The sequence below is a fragment of the Arvicola amphibius genome, chromosome 14, assembly GCF_903992535.2.
Source record: "Arvicola amphibius chromosome 14, mArvAmp1.2, whole genome shotgun sequence".
NCBI lineage: Eukaryota > Metazoa > Chordata > Mammalia > Rodentia > Cricetidae > Arvicola > Arvicola amphibius.
Window position 1 is genome coordinate 35,596,978 of NC_052060.1, and position 27,579 is coordinate 35,624,556.

Below are 27,579 nucleotides of genomic sequence, written 5' to 3' on the forward strand. Positions count from 1 at the left end.
TTTTTTTGAGACAGTCTCACAGTATATAACCTTGGTTGGCCTAGAATTTGCTTTACACAGCAAAGAGATGAACCCATCTCTACTTCCTAAATGTTGGGACAAAAGGCATGTACCACCAAGCCCAGTTTTCTTAGAATGAATATCTTTAAGCAAGACTTATTTTTATGCACGACATGCATGTATATGCACCATATGCATGACAGGTACCTTTTTTTAAAGCATATTTTATTATTTATGTATGACGGAAAAAGAGTACATGTATGTAGTAAGGGCCTATCACATGAGTTTTAGGGACTGAATCCAGGCCAAGCAAGCAGCTTTTACCACTGAAGTATTTTGTCAGGTTACCAGGAACTTTCTAACAATCTTTCATTTTTAAAGCTTGTCTTTATAAACAATATGTTTCATGAGGAAGAAACCTTGCTTTGTTGACTAGAATCTCTCAAGTGCTACAACAATATATGCTACTCTATAGTAAATGTAACCATGGCTGTCCTAGGACTCTATTATTAGCTAGCCTTGAACTCTGCTTCTATCCCACGAGGAGAATCCTGATTGTTCAATTCTTTCTTTATTGCAGCTCCTTTAGTTATAGGCTATAACAACTATTTCCAGGTTTTCTGTTGCTGTAAGTGCAGACAGGAAAAAGAAGGCAAAGGCAAGGGGGCTGGAGAGATGGCTCAGCAGTTAAGAGCACTGGCTGCTTTTCCAGAGGACCTGATTTCAATTCCCAGCATCTACATGGCAGCTCACAACTGTGTAACTCCAGTTCCAGGGCATCTGACCCTCACACTAATGAACATAAAAATAATAAAAATAAAATAAGATTAAAAAAAAAAAGAAGGCAAAGGCAACTTCAGCTGTTGTTTCTGGGCTAGTGACCCTTTCTGTGGGTCCAGAGGTTAAGCTGCCTGACCATAGGCTTCACACAGTACACAGAAACCGCCACTCTGGCAGGGAGTGGCCAAAGCCAGTGGGAGCAGAAACGATCGATATATTACCTCAAGGAACAGATACAACTTTCAGGGGATTCTGATGGAGATGCTGCTCCTTCATAGAGACTGTAAATAAACTTCTGAAAACAACTTAATTACTTAAGTCTTACGAATTTCTGGAAAACATAACAGACTTCAGTTTTCCTCAAGGTCAATTCCCAGACTCCCTCCAAGCTCATAGTACCTGGCACATCATTCAATCAAATTAAAATGTCTATTTATTGGCACATCATTCAATCAAATTAAAATGTCTATTTATTGGCACATCATTCAATCAAATTAAAATGTCTATTTATGAAAAACAATGCTTTTAAAATTCAATATTTTAATAAGAAACAGTTCATATGATCTGTTGCTCAAAGGAAGGGAAGATGAGGAAATAGAATGAAAAACTTACCACATCTGTTTGTAGCAAAAAAAAAAAAAGGAAAAGCAAGTTAGTTTGCATCTGATATTCATGCATTTTTATAATCATGTTGCTTTTTGTAAACAAAAACAAAACAATAATTTTCAAAACACATTTATTTATGAAATCATTTGAAGTTGACCTGCATAATTTCAACATGAGCGTCATTGAAAAAAAATATGACAATATAATGTTTGTCTCTAAGAAAGGTCTTAGTTCCACATTGAGGAATAAAGGATTTCTTTTTCTTTAAATGTAGATCTCAGTAGAACATTCATGAAGCAGACCCAGCATTCTTAGAACACTCTGGCAAGGAAACCCATAGGGAGCTGCCATCTTTCTCAATCATACTCAGAGAATCGAATGTGCTGACTGGCTTGTTGAGTCTTGGCCAGTCTAATCTTCTCAGCTTTGGTGATTAACTATAGAGAAAAAGTAAGAAATTAGAATGTCTCAGAAATTCCAAAATGGACTATGAAATTCTTACGTTATCAGGTTGAATGACATTTTTAAAAGTCAGGGGTAGAATAACAAATAAGATCGTTATGTTTTGATCTAATCAGTTTACAGAGAACTGGAGATTTTTCTGCAACAATCTTAAATATTTGAAACCTCTATCTCCCTCCAATTACACTGCATAACTCAAAATCTTTCAACTGAAATGTAGGTCACTCATCACTGAAGAGTCACAGCTTAGCATTATTTTGTATATTCTCTGGACTTGGTTATTAATTCCTAAGACTAAATGGTATGGGGTCCTCAATTACTTTGTGATTAAAGACTTATTATATACTACCTGAGTGAGATTTGATACCTCTGTGTATTACTCATATTTGCTTTACAAACTGCTAACTGAAGAGGCAAGGTGCCACATACCTTTAATCCCAGCACTTCAAAGGCAGAGAACGCTGGATCTCTGTCTGTCAGTTCAAGGCCAGCCTGAGCAACACAGTGGGACCCTTTCTTAGGAAAACAAATCAAAACAAACTGTTTACTGGAGGGACAATCCAAGCAGAGTGACACACATGGCCATTCTACACATTTATTATTTTGGTTTTTTGAGACAAGGTTTCTTTGTGTAGCCCTGGCTGTCCTGGAACTTGCTCTATAGATTAGGCTGGCCTCGAACTCACAGAGTACTAAGGATAAAAGACGTATGCCACCATGCCCAGCTTATTCATTTATTTTTGAGACTAAACCTTACTTTGTAGTCCTGTCGGGCTGGCCTGTAACTGGAGAGATCTAGCCTGAGTGCTGCCATTAAGGTGTGCACCACTACACCAGACTTAATTTTTCACCCTACCTCATATATTACACAATTCTTTTGTTGTTGTTCTGTTTTGTTGAGACAGGGTTTTTCTGTGTAGCCTTGGCTATCCTGGAACTCACTACAGGGCCAGGTTGACTTTGAATTCCCAAGTGCTAGGAGTAAAGACATAAATCACCACACCCAGCTCATGTTACAATTTTTTTGTGCCAATTATACCTCTTAAAACGTGTAAATTTGCTTTACAAGTGAAAAATTAATATTTCAAATAATCTACTATTAAAACCTGTCTTTATTAAATAAAAATGTACTATATTACAGAATATATAAAATGATTTTATATATACATGCACACATATGTATATACATATGTATATATGTATGTATAAAGGAGGAAAAGAAGGTTTTTTTGAAACATATAAGACAACAGATTGAAACATTCCCAAAGCAGATGCTGCTTTCTGCAGTAGGTCTCTGTAACCCAGGTCATTCTTCTGTCTTCTGAGTAGCTGGGATTGCAAGGCACAAATTATTGCACCAGCCAGCCAAAAGCTTCCTTAAGAGAAAAAAAAATTATAGTGTAGTCTTATTTTTCTCTTAAAAATATTGGCTCTGGAGGTAGGGATGGACCTGAGTTGGTAGAATATACAAAGCCCCAGGTTTGATATCTAAACACCACATAACTTGGGTAGAGGGACCAGCCTGTAAGTTCAGCACTCAGTTGGCAAGAGCTGAGGATCAGCACTGCAAAGTTGTTGTCAGCTACACAGTGGGCTTGAGGTCAGCATAAGATACCACAAACCTTGTCTAAATCAATCAATCCATGAATCAAATATCATGCCATATCTGATTGGCAGGCAGTCATGACATAATTAAATGAAAATACTGTTCACAAATGACAAGAGTAAAAAATTCATAGCACCCCAGCACACCAATGATGTTGTTCACAAACAGGAATTCTGCCTTTATTGGGAAACATACAGCAGTAACTTGCATTGAAAAGGCCACTCTGATTAAAAACAAAGCCAAACATCTAAAAAAAAAAGTGGGTGGTGCGAGATGCTTTAGGGTTAAAGGCACTTGCTTTAAAGCCTAATAATCAGAGTTCCATACTTAGGACCCACATGGTAGAGGAACAGAATTGATTCCAGCAAGCTGTCCTTTAATTACCAAATGCATTCTGTGGCACAGACACATTCACATAAATTTAAAATAAAACTTAAAAATTTTACAGAATATTAACAACTCAAGGGAAGAAATAAAATTTTTACTTTTGGGCTGAGAGTGAAAGAACACTCAGCTAGCACCGTAAGTCCTTGGTTTGGAATTCGTGACTTCATTTAAGGGCATCCTACCAAGATCTGGGGCAGAAAAAACAAGTCATTTCCCTTTGGCAGATCCTTCCTTAAGTTCCCAATCCTTTATAAGTTCATTTAGATGTGACTGATTTTCATATGTAAGCATCTATGCAAAGTATACTCTGTACTGATTTAGTTTTCTACTTTCCGTCCTGATAAACTGAACAGGAACAAGGTTCTGAAATGTGTTCCACCCCAGAGCATGAAACTAAGAACTCTGGGGTTTTAAGTTAAGTGCTTTTCTCCCACTCGAGGTGCACCAGCGTCTAGAGTGGAAGGAATCATGCCAGAATCACTGAAATTCTTCCACTGTTTCTTATACACCTAATTCCCATTTTTTTTTTAGCCTACAATGACACATTTCTGAACTCTCGGGTGGATGTAAAAGCTCCGTGCCATGCTGGTAATGCTTAGGCCAGCTAAGGGACAACAAGAGGATTTATTATCCATGCCTATTATTCTACTTGCAGGAATGGAGGCTAATACATTCAGAGAGTATTATCATGCCCTAGTTCAGTGGCAGAAAACTTACTTAAACTCCAGCACCAGAAAAAAACAACACCAACAAGACTGGCTAACAAGTTAGCTGTGGTTAAATTTCTTCTAACAAGATTCCAATACCATTTACTTGGTGTGGAGGATTCACTGCATTTTAATCCCTGAAGTCAGCTGTTTCTACCTAGACCATGCTAACAAGCTTGGTAATTAAAGCATGTGAAAACTGGAAAATGAGTAACTTCAATTTTTGTTGTTCTAGTTTAATTTTATAAAATACTCTGGAAATGCTTATTCCTTTGCCTGAGACTAAGATGAATCTTGATAAATTTATAAATGTTGTAATTACTAAGTAAGAAAAATACAATTTAAACAGAGCTTCACACCAATTAGAAGAATAAATATTACTGACCTGATTACAGTTCATTTATCTGTTCTGAAATAGTGACTTTAACATCTGACCATCTCAAACAAGCTTTGAAATTAACACCTCCAAGACTCAAAAGAGCCTTGAGAGAGGAAGGGGGGGCCTTCCCATCTCAGCAAGATCAGGCTCCATTCAAGAAAAAAAATTCACAAAGAGCAATAGCAGCAAACGTCCCTGTCAATCATCATAAATGCCAAAGGAGCACTGATGAAAAACATACCAAGCCAATAAGCATAGAACATTTGAATCAGGGCTTTCAAAGTTCTTAACAAGTTGTTTTAAGTACTTTGGCTGAACAATATTTAAAAGAATAATACTCTGTTTGCAAAGAATAAACACTATTCTTGGTGAGCAACTAATTATATAAATAATCATAAAAATAAAATTGTTGATGACTGTTTTAATTATTTCAGTTTACTTGGACCACTTATTTATTATTAGAAAAATAACAATTTTAACAACAACAATAATAGTAACAGTTCTCATTGCCACTCAGAACCACATTATTCTCAAACTACAAAACACAACAGCTACAAATCAAGACTGTGTATACTTAACATGCATCACTGCTTCAAAGGACAGAAAAATTCTAAATTACAATTATGGATCCCTGTGAGCAAACGATCTTAATTTCATCTATTTTGAAGCCAGGAGAGTTCGAGACCAGCCTGGTCTACAAGAGCTAGTTCCAGGACAGGCTCCAAAGCCACAGAGAAACCCTGTCTCGAAAAAAAAAAAAAATTTGAAGCCAGGAGAAAACCGCATTCTTTCTCTGTCTCAAACAGTATTCTAATAGGAAAGTCAAAGTGAATTTATCCTCATTTATTACTGTCAGAAGATGCATTTGACTGCTGCCCTTACCTTCTCCGTGCCTCTTTTCTTTTCCCGAGGTTGATTAAGTTTGGCCTGTCTATCTACCAATATCTTCTGCCAGTACCTCTGCTCGTGATCACCTTAAAAACAAACAATAGCTCTCATCACCGAGTAGAAGGATATAGATTCTAATCTTAGCAGGAGAATGTATGGGGGTGGGGAAGGTTAGTTCCATTAGCCCAACGCAAAACAAGAACAATTACCTACAATAATAGCTGTTTATTTAAAAAAAAAAAACAAATTAGGTTTTACCAGAAAGGACCTCGAGGTTCCAACAGTGTTTCTTTCTAATTTCAGTCTGTGCGTTCATTACTGCCTGTGCATCCTCAGGAGTTTTGAATCGGGCATGGCATTCAGTATCTCCTTCTAGCAAATCAACGTAAACAACTTCTGAGATTGAGGCCAAAACATCCTATATGATAAAAAAGTATAAAGATTTAAAATCAACACCCAAAATGTCTCACAATCAATAATGTACCCACAAAGGTTGTCAAATATATCAATAAGTTACTCTATAGTGATGGGTAAATACATAAACCACTTTTAAAATACACAAAAATAATCTTAAAATAATTTAGACAAAAATGAGAAGCAATCTAACAACTCACTGCAAATTACCTTCCCTCATCCTCTTGGAAGTCTTTAAACATAAACTTACATGGGGTGGGGAGGATCAGCTAAAGGCAAGATTTGTAGAGTGGAATATAAATGACCCCTCCCCCAGCAACCTAGCCAGGTTAGTACAAGGAAGATTAAGGAAAGGACTTGAGAAATTTATTTTCACTCGCCCTTACAAAACCATGTTGACCTAGAACACATGGAACCATCTTTCAACATTTTACAGTAACCAACAGGGATCCTGGGTTCATGGGTAGATTTACTGGAACAAGCTGACAGCGCTAAGCTTCAGATATACGACAGAAGTAACCCTTTCTAAGCAAGCTGAGGTACCCCACAAGGGGACAGGTCTACCTATAATGTCCCGCTGTGAAGACTAATTAAGAAGACTCCTGCATTCTTAGTCTATTTTTTTTCTCACAGTAGGTTCTCTACAGAACACAATGCATTTATGCAGGAATGTTACAGTAATCTAACCTGCCAAATTTCCGTCATTAAAGCAAATGAAATACATACAGATTTCTAACTGGAAAGGAAGTCTTTAGTTTAGACCAGAATTTTCTAGGCACAAAGAATTAAAATTACTTTAATGTAATGAATTCCCGGAGTCATAGAAGGAATTGAGGATCTTGAAATATTATTTCATTGTAGGATAAAAATAGATTAGTTAACAGTAAAGGATAATAAAGATTTACGAGTTTTTAGAAGATAGAAAGTAGTCTTACACATAATACACTGTAACATAAGAACACCCTTAGTAAAAGTACTTGCTTAATAAATCAAGACAAAAAAAGAAGTAGAGAGAATTATACCTGAGATGTCTTCACAGCTTTTAAATCTAGCTAATCATATTAATTAGGATACAGCAAGAGATCAGTCTGTAGTAAGTTGATGAAACTGTAATGTAGCCCCTGGTAGTGGTAGGAGTTTAAGAGTACCATAGTTCAAAAGATATTTACTATATATCTACTGGTCAGGCTAATCTCTTCACATGAAACCCATATAATGACCGACAGTCTGGTAATCAGTAACAAAAGTGCATGCAGATTACAGAAAAACTACCTCACTGCTTCTTTCAATTAAAAAATGTGATTGGTACAGTTGTATAGAAAACTAAAACAACATAATATATAGTATTAAAAGTCCTAAGATGTTAAAGAAGTAACTAGAATGTTATAAAAAATTTCATACAGTATAAAATAAATTGGCTAGGCTGGAAAGTTGAAACAGGAGGATTGCTGGCCTAGGACAAATAATGTGCTACAACAAAAAACCTGTCTTAGAAAAACAACAAAAGGATGATCATTTGGGAATCTTAGTCCTGCTGAACATAAATCCATAAATACAGCGGCTGGCTTCAAAACAAAACAGTAGCATATGGTTACATCTTTCAAAATAAAATCCTTAACAAGATTACTGTTAAATCCAGTCTTAAGAAACTACGGCACCAAATATCTCTTTAAAACTCTCACAACTAACAAAACCTTCAGAGCACAACAGTGAATACTTATTTCCCAACAACTGCAACTTAGAATCCCTGCACCGCTCTCCCTGAACTACACAGCAGTCATTAGTGACTCGGGACGGTAAGGCATTCAGACACTTCAATGTATAGAACACTTCCTGAGGAATTTGTATTCAGATTAAACCTACGAGTTATCAGTGTTACCAGAGACTCAAACTCTACAAAATCAGAGGTCCAAATTCTAACTGGACTTGTTTTGGTTTTCATATTCCTTTAGTAAGTTTCACACATAAACATTACCCTGACTTGTTTCCTGCCAGGCAGAGGCTCTGTGCTCATGATCTTCACGATCACTCCGTTCACAAACTGTGGGCCCTGGGCATTAACCTTCTCCTGAGGGCAGCACTCTGGATGGCCGACTGCGGAGGTGAAAAGGAAAAGGCCAGAGATGACTTTCCCACACCTGACATTAACATGAGGTGCACCACTCTACAACAGCAGTAGTGATTTCTCAGGCTAATGAACTGAAGTAACTTAGTACTTGTAAATTTAAAATTACTATTAATGCATCACACTGCTCATCTGGAAATTAACATGAAATAAAATGCATCATTGCCTGAACCAAAAAATAAAACTCGAATAAAGGAGAATGGGGAGGAGGGACTGCAAGGGGACGGTGGGGGGAGTTTGCAGCTAGGATGTAAAATAAATACACGAGCGAAAATAAACAAATAAAAAATATTTACAACAATAAATCTTTACTAATGTTACAATCAATAAAAATAATTCTTTAATATGTTCATGATCAGGGTTTATCTTCCACTGAAACCTCAGTTTTTATTGATATGTCCTGGCAGTCGTGAGTAAACTTGCTGGTGATGAAGAGAGAGTACAAATACTTCAATTTTCTCCCCCTTTCTTTCAGTTTTTTTCCGGTAGTGGTTCATCTTAAATCTGGGGAAAGCACTCTTATCACTGCAACACAACCACCCGAAAATCCTCAGTGCATCACAACACTAAAGCTACTATTATACTGACCTTCACCTTTGCCGCTCCCCTCTCCAGACTTGCTAGGCACTGCACAGTCTGTGTCCATTTCTGATTCCAGTTTGATTTGAGATATTGTTTTTTTTAGAGAAGCCATACTGGCTTTTTGCAGTGCCAAATACTCTTTTTTCAAATCCATCCATTCAGTTCTGTAAAACAAAGAAACAAACTACTGAAATAGTGACACGATGACTCTCTGGGAACTCTGAAGTCCCTAGTCTTCCCACTCTCCTCTCTTTTAAAAGCACACACTTAATTAGCTTTTAGGTCATAAATCTACCTAGCAAACACACAAAGTTCCTTTTCATTAATAGTAAGGTAAAATGCTTTCATTTCTCAGCTAAGTTCCTGATGTGTTTCTAGAATTTTTAATTGCAAAAGCAAAATTCTGAGTTACTTCCTCTAACATTCACTAAATCAGGCAACTTTGGGGGAAAATGAGAGACTAAAATTCAAAGATTTGTTAAATTGCTTCCAATTTGAGAGATAACATTCCTTAGGATTTACGTAAATCGAAAGGAATTTCTAAGAAGAAAAAAACACCCCATGGAAGCAATTTATTTATTTACATACATTTACCATGTAGATGTCTCTTCAAACAGCCAGGGCTCCTCCAGAGAGAAGCACAATGCATCTCCTGGCTCTGTGGGAGTGCTCATTGTTACCCTAATCTGTGCCATCAAACAAGCAGATAGGAGATTTTTTTTTTTTTTTTAAAGAGAAGGATATCTTGTGGTAATGGTTTTAGCAGTTAACATTGACATCTGTTTACTTCAAAAAAGGAAAAAAAAAATCCAGCCCTACCCAGGATCCCAGGATCTACTTTCCCTGAGAGCTGATACATTAAAATAACAAAGGCTCTTGTAATGATTCTCTGAGATAGAAAGCCAAAAGGAGTTCAGGAGTTTAGGAGCAGTATAAATACAAGTGTCTAAAGTTCCCCTCTTTCACCCTTCAAGCAGAGAACCGGATTCTTTTGCTGCCAGTTCGCAATGGTAAAGTATGTCTGTAATGCGTGTTATTTCTTTTCTCCATGCTTTCTCCTATTTTTTTATAACAGCTGCCTTGTGGGTGGGTTCCCTTCAACTTTAACATGGGAGTGCTTTCTGTCTCATTTAAGAAAGAGTAAGTGCTTCTCTGTTTTAGTAGAAGTGAATTCAATGTACACCTTTGGAGCAGAAAAAGCTAAGGAGTTTCCTCTATTTTCACATGGGAATACCTGGTGTGTTATAATCTCAACCATTTAGCATCTTAATTTAAAAATGCTACAGATTAAGACTGGGCTCCCCATCACTTAAACGTGGATGTACTTGCTTTGGAATTAAGAAAGTAAGTGCTCCCATGTTTTGGTGATGGTAAGTTTTCCTTTTATAATCTTGTGCCTTTAAGAGAACTTCACTGAACCGTTTAAGGGGCCTCCTTTACTTTAACATGGAGCCACTTGCTGTGATTTTGTAAAAATAAGTGCTTCCATGTTTGAGTGTGGTGGCTCCTACTTATCTTCACTTGTACTGCAAATGGACTGACCATAGGCCATCACTGTTGCTAATATACAACTCTGTCGAATATAAATTGGAATTGCACTTTAGCAATGGTGATGGGCTTGTGTCAACTGCCACGGAGAACGGGTACTTACTTAGACAACACTCTCAATGGTATAACCTCTTCTCCCATCTTATGTCTCTCCTTGTGTTTCTTCTTGTGCTTCCTTTTCACTTTTAGGAGTGAATCACCTTTTGTGTCTCCAGTCTCCTTCTCCTCTTCTGTAGAGCAGAATTCTAAGTCTCTGCTTTCTTTGGAGACTTCAGAAGCAGCCTCGCTGACGCCATCCTTCTGAGCCCTTTTCTTGGCTTTTGGCCTGGGGTGGAGGCAGTCTTCATCCTCAGCACTGCTCCTCTCCCTTTTCCCTGCTCTCACTTCAGTCAAGACGGATGTCTCGACCTTTTCCCGTTTTTTCTTTTTCTTTGCAGGTTGCTTTGGAGCATCAGGCGTTTCTGCATCAGAGCCCTCGGAAGCAGTCCTTTGTCTCTTAGCTTTAGACACTCCCGTGCTGCCTGTGTCCATACTTAGCTCTTTAGCCTGCACACTGTCTTCCTTCTTTATCCTGCCTTTTTTCTTTTTCTTTTTTTTCTTCTCTTCTGTAACGACAATGTTAAAAATTATTTTTCTCTGCTAATTAAATATTTACTTCCTGAATACTAGGTACTCACCAGCTACTCTTAAGGAAGGGATGGGTTTATTTTTCACTGTCTTGGGAAATATGCCAGGTTTTCTTGGTGCTTCTTCGGGTGGGTTGTTAAGAAACTGAAAAAATTTGCAAAAGAGAATGCAAACTTATATCCATACTAACCTCCTTTTTTTAACTTCTTAATTTTCAGGGACCTACAGACATACCTCAATGGCTTTTGCTGCTTGCTCTTTTGTTTCAAACTCCACAAAGGCAAATCCCTTTGGATCCCCAGTAGACTTGTAATGTGGAATACTTATGTAAACCACATTGCCACATTTCCCAAATACTCTTTCAATCCAGCTATGGGTAACATTTTTGGGAAGTAACTCCTGTATAAATCAAAGTGTCATGAACAACAGTTTAAGCATTTTTAAATGGTACATTTTATCAATAAAAATAAATTAGAATTAAACTTATTTGTTTTTCTTACCACGTACACGGTGCGTTCCTCCTCATCCTTTGGTCTCTCACCTAGGGGCTTTTTCCTCCGGATTCTGGTTCCCTCTAAGTCCAACTTTTAAAATATTAATAAACTTGGTGTTAATGTACGTTTTTAATCCCAGTTCCCCTTCCTCCACTTTTCTCACCTCCCTCGATAATGGTTATGATCCTACCATAGATGTTCCAACAAGCTATGTGCCTCGGATATGGATATGGATATGTCCAGGTCCCAGTGCCAGACCCCCGACCCAAGCACATCAGATGTGGTTAATTTGTAATGAAAAAAAAATTTACCTCTACAACAGATGAGCTTTTCAATGCTCTTGCTATTAACTTCCCATCAGTGGTCAACTTCTTCATTTTGTTAAAAGACACCAAGAGAGATATGTCCACATCTAGTTGAAATGTAAAATGTGAAGCATAAGATGTTTGTTTTAAAAGTAAAATATAAATGTAAACTAGTTCTCATAAGGCCTGGGAGTTCTCTTGAGGAAGGAAACTTACATCCATCTCTAGATTTTTCAATTTGCTCTCGAAGAAACCTGTCCTTGTGAAGGTTTGCATCTCCAAACCAGAAGTCTACTTGCTTAGCAATATCTGCAAGCACCTGTTTAACCCTTGAGCGCTTCTTTTTTTCTTCTTTTCTCTTCTCAGTGCTTTCTTCCATAGTTTTCTGATTTTCAGTTTCCATTCTGTAAGTTCATATAGAAATGTACACATTACCTTTTGATAGGGAATGCACACATCTTTTATATGATGCCCTACATGGAAGTTGCTGTAACCCTCAAAGGTATATGTATGATATTGAAGCATCTGTCATTTGTGCCTTCCTGCTGCCAGACATAAATGTGTTTCAGGGGCAGGAGAGATGGCTCAGCAGTTAAGAGCACTGACTGCTCTTCCAGATTACCCAGGTTCAATTCCAAGCACCCACATGGAAGTTAACAAATGTCTGTAACTCCAAGTTCTGACACCCTCCCAAAGACAAACATTCAGGCAAAACACCAATATGCATGTGTGTGTCTGTCTGTCTATCTATAGTATCTATCTATATCTAAAACCCTGCATGTGTTCCTAAAAAAAGAAAGAAATTTGTTTTAAAGTGAGGGTAGCAGTAGCAAGGCCTTGATACATCTCACAAGTAATAAAACATCTACTTGATAGCTGAAGACATAAAATGGAGGTAGGGATTCATTCCTACCATTCTAGTGGAAGCCTGATATTAGTGCTCAGTGTCTGCCCCACTGCACGGCTTCCCTGACCTCCCAGCAGCTCTTCCTTGTAAATATTTTCTTCATACAGCTTTAAATAAGAGCTTCCCTTTTTGGTTCCTTCTACTGTGTTTTACCTTCATATGTTGTCTATGACTAAAGTCATATCGTGGCTTCCTTTCTCGACTTATCCTTTCTGAGGGTCCTGGCTAATCAGTACTGGGCTATTATATACTTCACAAACCACATTCATTAGTTCTACATTCCAGTAGTCAGTTGTACTTGACATCTTCATTTGTTCATTACAGCATATTTTAACCTTAACATGATAAAAACAGAGGTCTAAAATTTTAACAGATTTTTTTTTACCACTTTAAAAAATACGAACTACAAGACAGAGTAAGAGCAGAAAATAGTCTCAATCCCTGCTACTGAAGTCAATTCATTAGCGGTTGTACAAGCATTGGCTTTAAAATAGAGCTTGAACATTAAACTCTTCTCATTCTAATAAACCATTTGGCCCAAGTTATTATGTCTCACTTAACTATCCAAGATCTTCCTTAATAGTCTACTTGCTTCTACTACTGCTTTCTTATAATAATTTTTTTACGTATGTAAATCAGGACAATTAGTACAAATTCTCCCAATGACTCACCACATTAAACATAGAGTCCAAAGACCTTACAAAGGTTTACTAGGTCCTATTCAATCTGACCTGAACATATTTCTTCAACTTTATCTTCCACAAGTCTTTTTTTTAAAGATTTATTTATTATGTATACAATATTCCTCCTGCATGTACACCTCCATGCCAGAAGAGGGCACCAGATCTCATTGCAGATTGTTATGAGACATTATGTGGTTGCTGGGAATTGAACTCAGGACCTCTGGAAGAGCACCCAGTGCGCTTAACCTCTGAGGCACCTCTCCAGCCCTTCCACAAGTCTTTTCAGCAGGCTTATAACATGTTATCCCTAAATTCCTTATATATGTTAAAGCCATTTTTGTCTCCAGGTCTTTATTCTTTCTGCTGTTTCTTTTCCCAGTACACCTATACAGTTTAATTCCCCCAGATCTGTGCATGTTACTGTCTCAGAGAGGCCTTTTCTTCTATCCAACCTAAAACAGTACCCTCGATGCCAATCTGAACTGTACTCCAAGCTTTTCTTCTTCTGCTCATCACTCTCTGCAATTAAGACTTCTGTTTCTATCCACCCCACTATAATCTAAATATATAGAGGGAGAAACTTCTATTTGGTCATTATTTATTTGTGAAGTAGTTAGATACATTTAAAAGTACTCTACATTAACTTTTCCATTAAACCCCACCATCTAAGGTAGCGGTTCTCAACTTGTGAGTCAAGATTTGGGGGTCACATATTAGATCATTATGATTCATAACAGTAGCAAAATTACAGGTATGAAGTAGGAAGAGGATAATTTTATGGTGGGGGTCACCACAACATGAGGAACTTGTACTAAAGGGTCAGAAAATTAAGAAGGTCAAGAACCATTAATCTTAGTCAAGCATAGTGGAATCTATAGTCACACTACTCTACATCACTAGATTTAATTAAAGCAGAGCAGACAGAACAGAAAAAACAGAATGTTACAGTTATCATTCTACTCTCTTAGTCCAGAGGCCCTCCTTCCTTGGTTCTATTAAGGGTTACTTTTGTAGCTTAGGATATTCCAGTTCAGAACAATCAAACACACCTTCAATTTAGGGCAAGATACAGTTAAATAGAAAGTCACGAAACTGTAGAACAATTTAGCCTCCTTACATCATGGTAATACCTGGGTTACAGAGCCCCCATATCTTTATCCCCCTTTGTCTGTCTTTCTCCCTGATACTGATGGTCTTCCATATCCTAGGCCAATATCCTACCACTGAACTATTCTTCAGTCCTTACTATATTCCTAATGCTATTTGTGCTCTCCTGAGATTCTATGGCAATAACATTCCAAAGGAAATTTATCCTTTCCTTCCAACGCCTATTTACTCTCATTACCGCTAACTCACAAAGCTGATTAAGCAAGCTCTGTATGCTTTTCGAGCAAGTTTTCTCACTCTGTGGTCCATAAAATGTGAACATAAATCTTGCCTATATAATTGTTACTGTGAATATTAATTAAAGAAAATGTAATTTAAGCATTTAAAATGCTGCTGTGAAGAGGTCTACAGAGATGGCACAGTGGTTAAGAACACTCATCACTTGTGAGGACACAGGTTCAGTTGCTAGCACTGACATCAAAGTTCTCAACCTCCTAGCTAGAGGATCCAAAGCAGTCTTCTGGCCTCTGTGGGCATGTGGTACGCATGCACACATTTTGACACATAAATTCATAATTAAAAAGATTCTCAAAACAAAACAAAAATAGCTGCTCTGGAGAACACAACAGGCAGCCAAGCTATTCTTTACCAATTTGTCATTGAATCCTACCAAACTGATCTTTGAAATGGTTTTCATCCCCCTTTAGTGTTCCCCACAATTGGATTAGAATACGACAAGTTTATAACATGCTCTACAAGTCATCTATTCTTTACAGAAGCCTATGTTTCAAAATATTGATATGGTTTGTGAAGGTTATTTCTAAGTTTGCAACATCAGTATATTCCTCATCAGGTTCTCTGTGCTGTCGTAAGTATTAAAGCTCTGTTAAATGGGTGATGATGGCACACAACTTTAATCCTAGTACTCAGGAGGCAGAGGTAGGCAGATGAGCGGGTTCCAAAAGAGTCAGGGCTGCACAGAGAAACCCTGTGTGGAAAAAACACCCCTTCCCAATCATGGTTTTGGAACAAAGAATAAAAAAATTATTGTGAAACAATGTATATATTTTATATACATTGTTCTAAATCTTGACAAGCCTACTATGCAGTTTCTTTCAACTTTTTAAAAGGAGGCTGTTAGGTTATGCAACTTAGTCAAAGCTAGTTAGGTAAGCAAACATTAGTATGTTTGACTTTTACACTGCTACCTTTTAGTAGAAGCTTCTACAAGTTGTGACTATTCAGATTATAGTCTGACCCAGGAATAGTCTGAAGCCATGACCCTTCAGGTGAGTTTCAAGAAACCTTAGAAATTCAAGAGATGGTTACAAGATAAATTTTAAAGAAAAAACAAAATGTACAAATACAAAATGAATGGCAAAATTTAGCGTCACAAGTCCATTTAAAGAAGCAAAGAGCAGATCAATGCAGGAGAAAGTAGAAATGAATGCTAACAGACCTTGGTCAGCGCAGTAACTAATTACATCTGACTCGGGCAAACATGGTTTCCATTTTTATGCTCTCCTACAAGTTACAAAGTTGTAACATTGTTCAAAGACAGTGAATGTCATATCTTATACTAGATGTAAAGTAAACATTTTGCTTGTAAAAGCATACACGAAATGTTTCCATGGGTACTTGTAAAATTTCCAAAGAAACTTGGCCACGATACTTTTATTATTATTTTGAACAAAAAAGAAGTGTGCCCAAAAGATTGAGAACCAAAGTTGTAGTCATGGCAAGACTATCCAAACGCAAAAGACAGTGGCCTGGATCATTGCTCCGAATGAACCTTCTCGTGTAAACATGCTTTCTAAAGCCATTCGATTTCCCACTAAAAGTAGTCTTCTTGAGGCCTTGCAGTCTCCGTGAACTGTCCACTCATACTTCCCTTAGTTCTTCCTAAGCGCGCTCGGAACTTAACACTCATCGTTTAATGCCAGCTCCTCCTTAAAACGGACTTTCTATAGGAGACTAAAAGGCAGGAAGTCTTGCCAAAGAAAAGACTCAATTTTAGAATGCAAGTCCTCACTACTGCTGTGTCGTGGGAGCCGAAGCTCAACCCTAAGCTGCCCAGCGCCCAGAGCTCCGCTCAGCCACTGGACAGCCACCCCCCCCCCCCCCCAGAAGCCGGGCGTGCCCCAAACCTCCCAACACTGAGCTCGGCTCGCCCCCTCTGTCCTGAGATTGGAACTGCAAGCGGCGCCAGAGCACTGCGCGTGCGCACCGAGCAGCCGACCCAACGGACTAGGGGCGAGGGGGGTGGGGTGAGGCGGACCACGGCTGGTGGGCTAGACCGCAGGGGACCGGAGGCCGAGTGTACACCCCACCGCGTCCGAGTGGCACTACCGGCCATCTGTGACTTACTCTGTTCACGTCCCCAAAGCCACGGTCAGCGACTGCCTCCTTCCACGCTTTCCGCCTCCCGTTCCTTCGGGTCGGCGTAAATTCGCGTCATCCGACGAGCGACGCGCTTCCCTCGGCCCTCTGTGGGAAGCGGCGTCCGAGCCGGGACTTCCGTCGTGACGTCATGGGTGACGCCCCTCGGGGGCGGGATCTGGCGGGACAGCGAGGCGGTGACTGCCCTTCTATGAGGAATTCCATTGGTGCTTTGCGGACAGCGGCGGGGCGAGGGGGGGGGAACGGAGCCCTCAGCAATCCGTCCCTGACTGATGACGTCGCGCGAGTTCGCGGGAGAAATTCGAAAGTGGATTCTGTCTGAGTTTCTGAGGAGGTGAAGACTTTTTTCTACGGAATGTAGGGTGGGGAGGCCGGACGACTTGGCACGGCTGGGAAAGCCTGGACGCTGACTCACCTCCACGGGAGCGGCCCTCGGGGCGCCGTTCGAATGCCGGGTGAGGCGGTCACCATCGAGTCCCAGCCTGGTCATGGTTGTCTTAGGGGCTGACATAGAACCAAGGCTCCTTTGTTATTTAGGGACATAAAACTCAGATCAGTCCAAAATTCGGCAAGTGAAAGTAATGTTTCTTTCGGTTATCTGTCCTGGTGGTGTCTTAACAGGATGCTCGTGGTTTGGGCGGTGCCGGGGAGCGAACCAGGGACTTCGGGCTAGCTCGGGTGAGCTCTCATTGAACTGCTGTAGCAGCTTTTCTCAGAAAGCAAGGTTGTGGCATGGCTTCCCGCTGCCTTCACGGAAAGCTCTCCCTCTCGGCCTAACAGAATAAGGTTGCACATATCCGGTTACTGATGACGCCAGCCCTGTCGCTCACCACGCCCTCGAATGCTTCTTTAGGAATCAGGCTTCTGCGCATTCTGTTTCCGGGGTGGGCGTCACCAGCACTGAAGGGGCCTTGTTAGAGCCGTTTGTTGAGCACCAGAACTAGACTTTCTAATTCAGTAGGCAAGAATAGGGCCTAAAATGTTCATTACTGTCTAGTTCTCCTGTAGTGATCAGGTCATGGCCACGGAAACACTTGAAATGTACTCATTTGTGTGCCTTTTTTTTTTTTTTGGCATCTCTATTCAATTCATCATCGATGATTTCAGATTTCAAAATTTGGTCGTATTTTTAATATTTAATCCAGTAACAGGATAGTTATAGTAGCTGCTGCAACACTGTTCAAAAGAGTTTTCTTCCTGGGCGTGGTGGCCAGCTGACTGTAATAGATCCCAGCTACTCCAAAGGCCGAGATGGGAGAATTGTGCAACTTGGCCAGGTCCTGTCTCAAGCAAACAGAAAGAATTGGGCATGTGGAAGCATTGTTGCTTAGCTTACACAGGGCCCTGTTGTCAGCCCCTAGAAGTGGGGAAAGAAAGGAAAGATGTTTCCTTGCAGAGGTATTATAATAATGCGTGTTTGGTCTTATGGTGGGTTACATTGGCTAAGGTGTAAGTCAGCCCTCTGTAACTGGATCCAGCCAGCTGTGAGTAGGAAATATTTAGAAAAAAAATGGCAGTATTGAACATGTAGGTTTTTTGGTTACAATTTCCTATCTCCTTTTTAGACAGGGTCTCTCATCTATGTATTCCTGGCTGTCCTGGAGCTGTCTATGTAGACCAGGCTACCAGGCTTGCCTTGAACTCACAGAGACCCACTTGACTCTGCTGCTTCTGCGCTGGAATCAAAGATGTGTCCTATCCAGCACTTGGGAGGCAGAGGCAGGTGGATCTCTGTGAGTTCTAGGCCAGCCTGGTCTACAGAGCTATTTCTAGGACAGCCAAAGCTACATAGGGAAACTCTGTTTCAAAAAACAAAACAAAACAAAATCCCAAAAAAGTACACAAAAAGGTGTGTGCCACCAAGCCTGCCTACTTTCTTTCTTTCTTTCTTTCTTTCTTCCTTCCTTCCTTCCTTCCTTCCTTCCTTCCTTCCTTCCTTCCTTATTTCCTTTCCTTCTTTTCTTCCCTCCCTCTCTCCCTCCTCCTCTCTCTTTGAGACAGATTTCTCTTTGTAAAAACCCTGGCTATCATTTCTTAAACAATACAGTTTAATCATTCTCTGTTTACATATTGCTTACAGTGCATTAGGTATAAATAATCTAGAGATAGTTTCATGTATGTTGGATAATATGCACCTACTCCTATATTATATATAAAAAACTATGACATTTTATATGTTAATTCATGTAGGCCTAGATGTTGGTTATTTGTGGTCCTGAAACTAGTCCCTGAATACTAAGTAACTACTTGAACAGGAAAAATGTAAGACACAAGGGGGCCATCTGGTGGTGAGGTTTATGCTTTAGGAAAATAATTGAATTTGAGTTCTGAAGAGCAAAACATTATTGAAGGAAAAAAAAATCCACTTTCTGATACATACTAAGGTACCTAGAGAGATGTTTACAGATTATTAGTAAGTGTAGGAGTTTCATCTTCATTTTCCATTATGTGGTATCACTTAGTTGTGTCCTCCCCGACAGACACACTTTTGCTTCGCATGGTGGCTAGATAGACTGATAGTCTTGAAATTCTTTGGTTTCTGTCTCTAATCAAGATTTATTGAGAATCTTTGTATTTGATACTTAGTCTTTTTGTCAGGGGTGATTGACCATTCTTTGCTGTTTTTCCTTTTAGAGGATTAAAATTGTTGAGTAAAAACTGATTGCTTTCTGGACCTGACTGGTTTATAATTTCAGAAGGAACAATGGAAAGTCAAGAATTTATTGTAAGTCTTAATAATTTTCTTTTTTGTGGGGAGAGGGGTGGGGGATAGGACTCATGTATCCCAGGCTGGCCTCAAACTCTTGATGAAGTTTGATGAAGTATTAGTGAGTATTTTTTCTTTTGACCAGGAAACAACATTTTTTGTTTTAAGACCTGTCAATGGTGACATTCCTGCCTATAGCGACACATAATTTGGTCTTAAAACCTTTTTGTACTCAAACAATATTGAAGACACTAAATAGCTTTTGTACATAGAACTTCTTTCTATAATATTACTTATGTTAGGCATTAAAACAGTTTAAAAATATTAAAAAGTAACTAATATGTTACATTTTAATGTAATGTACATTCTTAATGATAAGTAGCTAAATTTTCCAAAGAAATAACTGCACTAGGAGATAACATTTACAAGGGTAGCATTCTTAGATATTTTTTGAAGACAATTAAGGCCTGTGTATATGCATATGTGTGTACATGCCAGCCTTAGAAACACCACCCACCTCTTCGAGATAGGGTCTCTTAGTGGTCTGGAGCTTACCAATTAAGTTAGATTGGCTGGGATCCTAGGTGTTTTCTGTGTGCCTAGAATACATTATCATGTCCAGCATTTTGTTTAGATTCTGGGCTCAAAGTCAGGTCCTCATGCCTACGAAGCAAATGCTTTTCAGCTGAGCTATGTCTCCAAGCCTCTACATGGCTAGGCTTTTTTTTTTTTTCTAAATTTCTTTAACATTTGATTTAGTAATAGTCAGCTAGATTTTCATACTTGTTTCTCTACTTAGTCAGTGATTGAATCTGGCACCATATATAATGCTTGGAAACTCCATTCTTCCAATAATAGAGGAGGAATCTAAAGGCAAAGGCAGTGTGAAATCGTTCTGTCCTCAGGTGCTGTGAAGGTTAAGTAGACTGTCCAGAGTCTGTGGACTGTGTTCAGAGAGCTATGTGAATAAGAAACGTGTAGCCCAAAGATTGTTTTCCTTCCCTCTGATGGTGTGGCGGTTTAAAATTATTTTTGATGCTCAGTTAACTAAAAGACCCTATAGGCCTTCACTTGCCCTTTCTTCCTTTGCCTTTTGGTTCTACCCACCTAGTCAGCTGTCTTCCTTTCCTTAAAATTGTTTCCTTTTTTTACATTGAGGGTTAAACTCAGGGCCTCATGATGCTGAGGATGTACTCTGTCACTGAGCTCCACCTCCAGACTCTGTCACGGACTTTGTTATTGTGGTGATGCCTGTGCTATTTTGATACGGGATGTTTTATTTTTCTATGGCCTGTAAACTGTAATATTAACTGTGTAAATAGCAATGATTTCTTTTGTACTTTTGGAAATAAGGTCCTATATACTCATCAAAAGATGAAGAAGTCGAAAGTGTGGCAAGATGGCGTTCTGAAGACCACTCACTTAGGCAACAAGGTGAGTGCCAAGCAGTTGACTCTGGCATGTAACTGCTGTGTTCTTGCCTTTTGATTGAGCATTAGGATAACTCTGTTGATAATAAGATGTCAGTTATGGCCATACATTGCCATGGCGTGAAAAAGAAATTTTCAGATCATTTTCTTATGTTTTTTTGTACATTATGAAAGTTCAGTAGTAAGCATTACTCAGTCTGTTTTGAGTAGAGAGACTTACGATGAGCGGTCATAAAGCTCTCAGTCTACCAGTTTAGTCTGCACCAGTCTCCTATGAGTTAGGCGTTTCGTCTTTATTTAACCAATGATCAAACTGGGGCACAGGAACATCTTACCCAGGAGTCCCGGCTGAAAGTGCAAGAGTCATTCATGAATTTAGAGATGGCTCCAGGGCCTGTTTTCTAGGTAAGTCTCCCCCTCATTCCTCCACCCCCCCAAGGCAGGATTTCTCGGTGTAGCCCTGGCTGTCCTGGAACTTGCTCTGTTTACCAGCCTGGCCTCAAACTCAAGAGAAGCCCTGGCTTTGCCACCTGAGTGCTGGGATTAAAGGCGTGTGCCACAACAACACTGCTTTAGCTAAGTCTTTTTTAATACTAACCTCTTACAGAAACTTGGTTGTGAGTTTATGATATCATGTGCATACTAATAACAGTCATGGCCTCCTGATGAAGCACATGCTCTTAAGTGATGCTATTCAGGCCCTTCACATTCTGTCTTTATTCTGCTTCTGTCATTGTAAATCAGTGCTTCTCAACCTTCCGAATGCTGGGATTCCTCATGTTGTTATGACCCCAACCGTAAAATTATTTTTGTTCCTACTTTATAATTGTAATTTTGTTACTGTTATTAATTGTAATGTAAATATTTTTGGAGATAGAAATCTGTTAAAAAGGTTGTAAGCCATACATTGAGAGCCACTGTTGTAGAACTATCACTTACAGAAGCTTTTCAATAGGGAAGAGGTTATTTATTGTATTTTTTAAAAATTTGATTTGTTAAAATAAAAACTAGCTTAGCAGTCTGGAGAGATGACTCAGTGGTTAAGAGCACTAACTGCTCTTCCAGAGAACCTGGGTTCAATTCCCAGGCATCCACAGGCAGTTCATAGCTGTCTGTAACTCCTGTTCAGGGGATCCAACACCTTCATACAGTCATACATGCAGTCAAAATACTGATGCACAGCCGGGTGATGGTGGTGCACGCCTTTAATCCCAGCACTCGGGAGGCAGAGGCAGGCAGATCTTTGTGAGTTTGAAGCCAGCCTGGTCTACAAGAGCTAGTTCCCGGACAGGCTCCAAAGCTACAGAGAAACACTGTCTCAAAAAACAATCAAACAAACAAAAACAAACAAACAAAAAAAACCCTGATGCACATAAAATACAAATAAATAAATAATTTAAAAAATTAGCTTTGACTTAAGCCTGCAAGTTCAATGTATGCCAGCCTGTATGTATGTAGGTGTATATACACACACATATATACACGTGTATTATATATACACACACATATATTTTTGTTTTTGAGACAGAATTATGTGGGATTTTCCTCTGTATGCTGTGAATATTATTGGTTAATAAAAGAACTGCTTTGGGCCTATAGCAGAGCTATAGGAGAAAAGAGCTAGTTGGGGAAAACTAAATGGAATGCTGGGGAAAGGAGACAGAGTCAGAGAGAAGCCATGAAGCTCCTGGAGACAGAAGCACTGAAACTTTTCTGGTAGGCCACGACCTCGTGGTAATGCACAGATTAATGGAGATGGCTTAAATTAAGATGTAAGAGTTAGCCAATAAGCTAGAGCTAATGGGCCAAGCAGTGACTTAAATAATATGGTTTCTGTGTGATTATTTTGGGGCTGAGCAGCCAGAAGCCAACAAGCGGCCTCCTCCTCCTACAATAGTCTTAGGATATAGATCAGGCTGGCCTTGAACTCACAGAGATCCACCTGCCTCTGCCTTCCAAGTGCTGGATTGCAGGCATGAATCACCATACCTGCTTTTATTTATTTATATGTTTGTTTTGTAAATTTATAAAGAAGACATTGGAGTTGTTTCAGGCAATTGTGAGTCGCTGGACATGCGTTCTGGGTACAAAACTCAAGCCCTCTAGAAGCAAGTGTTCTTAACCACTGAACCATCTCTTCAGTCCCTGATTTTATTTTTTATTGGCCACACTCAATGCATTCTAATTCTATTTTGTTCCCAGTTCCATTCAAGGATTTTTCTAGTAGGAATTATGCTTTTTTATTTTTCTCTCTCTTTTTTTAAGGGTGTTGGGAGTGAGTATATATGTGTTCTTGAATGTGTAGAGGCTAGAAAATCCACATTGGATGTCCTCTATCCACCTTATCTTTTGAGACAGGGTCTTTCACTGAACTTAGAGCTAGCTCACCAATTGCTAGACTGGCCTCCTGTCTCTCCATCTCCCTCATCTCTCCTAGGGATGTAGGCTCATACCACCATGTCAGACTTTTATGTGCTGAGAACTGATTTCGGGTTCTTTTGCTTGTCAAAAAGTGCATTACTGAGCTATTCCCCGGAGCCTGAGTCCTTGAATTGCTTCCTCTATTCCTAAACTCTCATGCTCATTGGATGCAGTAACATTTGAAATAGATGGACTTTCAAATCCAAGTTACAGAATGTGTATAATTCTTTTATTACATGATTTACTTATATGACACATTTGATTTGCTATTGAAGGTATTAAGAAATGAAAAGGAAAATTTTGTAACTTTTTTCTTGTTTTATAACAGGCAGTTCTATATGATGACAAAGGAGCATGTTTGGAAAGCCTATTTCTTAAGAGCCTTGAGGTATTTTAATGTGTTTACCTTACTTTCCTTGAAATTTAAAAATTTACTTAGATGCTTTTTTATGAATGTTGTTAATGGCTTAGTTATAGTACTAATGCTGATAATTATAGCCTTGTATTTCTGTTTATTTATTATAGATGTGCCTTGTGCTAACGGCTTTTAGTTATTTCATTTTAATTTTTATGACAATGTTATGATGTGTTTATATTAGGAATGCAGCACAGAAAGGTTTTGTAGCTGTTTATGCTCGTAGAATGCTGGTTGCAGGACATATTCAAACCCAGGTTGTGATTCTAGAATCTAATAGGTGAGGATTTGTTGTGTTGGGCATGGGATGATAGACTTCATGCACATGAGGTTGTGTGTTCCACTATTGAGCTCTGTCTTCTTTTAAAATATTTATTTATTTATTATGTATACAATATTCTGTCTACATATATGCCTACAGGCCAGAGAGGGCACCAGACCCCATTACAGATGGTTGTGAGCCACCATGTCGTTGCTGGGAATTGAACTCAGGACCTTTGGAAGAGCAGGCAATGCTCTTAACCTCTGAGCCATCTCTCCAGCCCCCTTGTGTTCTGTCTTTAGCCTTCATGGTTGATGGTCTTTGAAATTATTCCCATTTAAACACTTTCTCAAAAAAAATTACATTACACACATAATGTATTCAGTGTTTTTCTTGTGTTTGAAGAAGGAAAGGAATTGAAGGCCTTTGAACTGCTTTTGTCTCCTTTCAGACTCTGAAACACCTTTTATTCAGCCCGTGACCCGTGTCCACTCCTCAGCTAGAAACATAGATCAGCATTGTTCTAAAGATTAGAAATGACCAATTATAATGTCTTGTGTTAAAATTCATAACATCACTTTGTGACTATTTGGCCATGAAATCTTATATCATTCATAGTGGTTGTTCCTTTAGATTTATGAAAAGAGGGTCAAGGGGAGACATTTTCTTGGTAGGTGCTTAATTAATGTAACTACTGTTATTTTTATCCTAGGTAGTTTAATTTCTAAATGTTTAATATGATAAAGATATATTTTCTAAGCTGATGTTTTCTAATCTTAATGTTTTACTTTAGAGTTGGTGACTAATAAAATGACTGAAAATACTTTTTTTTTTCAAGGCAAGTGGTTATGTATGTAACTATTTGTGATAATTGTGAAGTTCTACTTCACATAATTTGTAAGAATACAGAGTTGATAACTAATGGCTTTGACTTTTTTAAGTACTGCATTTAGTTGCATGGACTCTAAGTGAGCTATGTGAAAGGAAGCTTTCCGCTCGCTGTCTTAGTGTGTGAGGAAAATAAAATGGCACAAATGCAATTTTGATGTTTATTTCTTAAAATGTAGGTGAAACCTGGCGATGACTTGGAAAGTGAGCGTTACTTAATCACAGTTGAGGAGGCTAAGGCTGCTGGAAGTAGAGGTGCTAAACTGGATGGCCCTAGAGAAGCTCTGGAGTCAGGTCCAGGGACATTTACATCCTCGAGCCGGTCTCTTGGCTGTCAGCCCTCTGGCTTAAAAAGGAAGGCTACTGTAAGTCTCTGTGTGAACACTAATATTTCAGTGTATAGTTAAAAAGTTATTTTTGAAGCTGATAAATTTTTATGACGGTTTGCTGGTAAAATGATACCTCATAGTTTAATTAAGTGACAAGACAGTAGATCTAAATTAGAAAGTCTTACTAATGAATGTTTATATTTTAATTCAGCAAAATTTAAATACTGTATACTGTGGGCAAGATATACATATCTGTTATTCTTTTTAGAAAATTTATTTTACATTTTCCTTAGAAATAATGGTATCATTAACGATTGTTTTAATGTCTTTAGGGTTTTCAAAGACCATATAAGATGCCAAAGAAAGTGACTGTTACAGAAAATGGTGAATCTGCTGCCTCATTTGATGATTTGAAACCTGGCCCGACACTTCCTCTCCCGCTCTCTAGCACACTTCCTTTGTTTTCTACTGTTGGTGAGAAAGATATAAATTATACACTGGCAGTCAATGAGAATACCTTCAGGAACAGAGAGAGAAGCGACAGGCCTTTTTCCCTTGTGTCTTCATCCTTTAGTATTAACTCAGACATACTAAGGAGAGAGGACAAGTTTTGCTCTCCTGTCACCTCTACAACCCAGCATTCAGATGGTTTACTGTGCAGTGAGCCCACAAGAAGTAATAGTTTGGAATCTCACTGTCCTGGAGTTTCACAGAACCTCAGGAGCAAAGCACAAATATTAGCTCTTCTGAAGTCCAAATCAGCCAACATGAGTAAGAATGTGACTTGTGAGATTATAGCACCTTTTCCTAAGATACAACCACAGGGGTGCTCCAAGACCATGTCTAAGCTAGAGGAAGAGTATGCTGAGAGAAGAGCTACAAGCCGGTGGACCGTGTATTTGCCCTCCCAGAGGTCGCCTCCCTCTTCTCCTAGAGAGAATGGTACAGAGGACAAACCTGAAGCCCAAGGAGATGTGAACATTTTTAATTTGTCTGAACTTTTGGTGGAAAAAAAGGCAGAGCTCTTTGAAGCATGTGCCGAAAAGGGAGAACTGTGCAATGAAGACAAGCCAGTAGACAATAATTGCCAGAACTGGAATCACGAAGAAAACTTCGGAGCGCCTCTGTTTTGTGAGAACAACAACTTACTGGTTAACTGTAGTAGTAAAGAAAATGTTGATTTATTATTAGAACCTGACATTCAGAACAATAACAAAGTAACTTCTCACCAAAATGACAAGGAGTGTATGGAAGCCTTGCTTTGCACTAGAGAAAGTATTCTGGTGGCAGATGCAGATGCCACACTGGAACAAGAATGTATGTCCTGTTCATCAGTGTCACCGTTGCCAGAAGTAGAATATAAACACACTGAAGTCGAGTCTTCTCTAAGTAAGAACTCCAGCATCTCTGACATTGCAGACGTGGGTTCTAAAAGTGGTGCTGAGAGAGGAAGCCTGGATACTGTTCGTACATCTTCACAGCCATTTATGGAAGTTTCTTTTAATCTGAGCAATTTTGAGGACAGTGACACTGATGAAGCATCACAAGAGGACGACAAACTTTCCCAGGACTCAGAGAGTAGAGGAAAGGAAATCTTGCCTACAGATGATTCATGTGTTCTAAAGAGCTGTGGGAGTATAGGCTGCCAAGAAACTGCACGGCAACCCTTGCCGTTCCCATCCTCAGCCAGTGGCAAGCCTAAAGACGTCCTTCCTGCTAACGAGACGCTGCTGTCAGAGTTTTGTGATAGAACCTGTGTTGGTTTTTACACAGGACCTCATGAAGATGCAAACCCTAGAGAAGCAGTGCCAGAGCAGGGTGGTGACAGGGGGAGCAGTCTGGACTCATCGCAGGAATGGAATGAGGATGTGCCAGGAGACAGCAAAGACGATGCTAGTAAATGTATCCAAAGAGATGGGACTAATTATGGTATTGGTTCACCCTCAAATACACCCAAAGGTATAAATACATGTTCACATATTCCTTATTTTTTAAACACACTCAGTACTCCGGCTCCTGAAAACAGTGACCTGCTCTCAGAAGGTACCCAGCCTCAGCCTTTTATTTTGGGAAGTCACGTAGGTAATGGGCAGCTTTTATCACCAGTCTCTACCAGTGGC

General features: G+C 39.1%; 2 protein-coding genes across 2 annotated transcripts in view; one reads left to right on the plus strand and one right to left on the minus strand.

The window, feature by feature from the left end:
- Positions 1-1,499: 1,499 nt before the first annotated feature.
- Larp7 (La ribonucleoprotein 7, transcriptional regulator) lies at positions 1,500-17,109 on the minus strand. The gene is made up of 12 exons (XM_038311888.1): positions 16,975-17,109; positions 12,127-12,314; positions 11,917-12,017; positions 11,612-11,695; positions 11,346-11,510; positions 11,162-11,255; positions 10,588-11,089; positions 8,943-9,100; positions 8,205-8,323; positions 6,074-6,233; positions 5,810-5,901; positions 1,500-1,823 (listed from the first exon to the last, which is right to left on the minus strand). The coding sequence occupies exons 2-12, from the start codon at positions 12,311-12,313 to the stop codon at positions 1,743-1,745; spliced, it is 1,743 nt and encodes a 580-aa protein (XP_038167816.1). The 5' UTR covers position 12,314; positions 16,975-17,109; the 3' UTR covers positions 1,500-1,742.
- A 2,602-nt stretch (positions 17,110-19,711) lies between these two features.
- The window catches only part of Zgrf1 (zinc finger GRF-type containing 1), a 54,601-nt gene continuing 46,733 nt past the window's right edge, over positions 19,712-27,579 (plus strand). The window contains exons 1-5 of the mRNA XM_038311572.1: positions 19,712-19,732; positions 21,068-21,148; positions 23,894-23,953; positions 25,310-25,495; positions 25,792-27,502. Coding sequence (XP_038167500.1) covers positions 19,712-19,732; positions 21,068-21,148; positions 23,894-23,953; positions 25,310-25,495; positions 25,792-27,502 — 2,059 coding nt within the window. The remainder of the gene's footprint in view (positions 19,733-21,067; positions 21,149-23,893; positions 23,954-25,309; positions 25,496-25,791; positions 27,503-27,579) is intronic.

Bases quoted from the DNA above. Each gene is read 5' to 3' on its own strand.
- Larp7 (XM_038311888.1), bottom strand. From the start codon at position 12,313: ATGGAAACTGAAAATCAGAAAACTATGGAAGAAAGCACTGAGAAGAGA. The intron at 12,018-12,126 runs GTAAGTTTCCTT...CATTTCAACTAG, and splicing joins TGAAAAATCTAGAGATGGAT to ATGTGGACATATCTCTCTTG. The intron at 11,696-11,916 runs GTAAATTTTTTT...ATATTTTAAAAG, and splicing joins AAAGCTCATCTGTTGTAGAG to TTGGACTTAGAGGGAACCAG.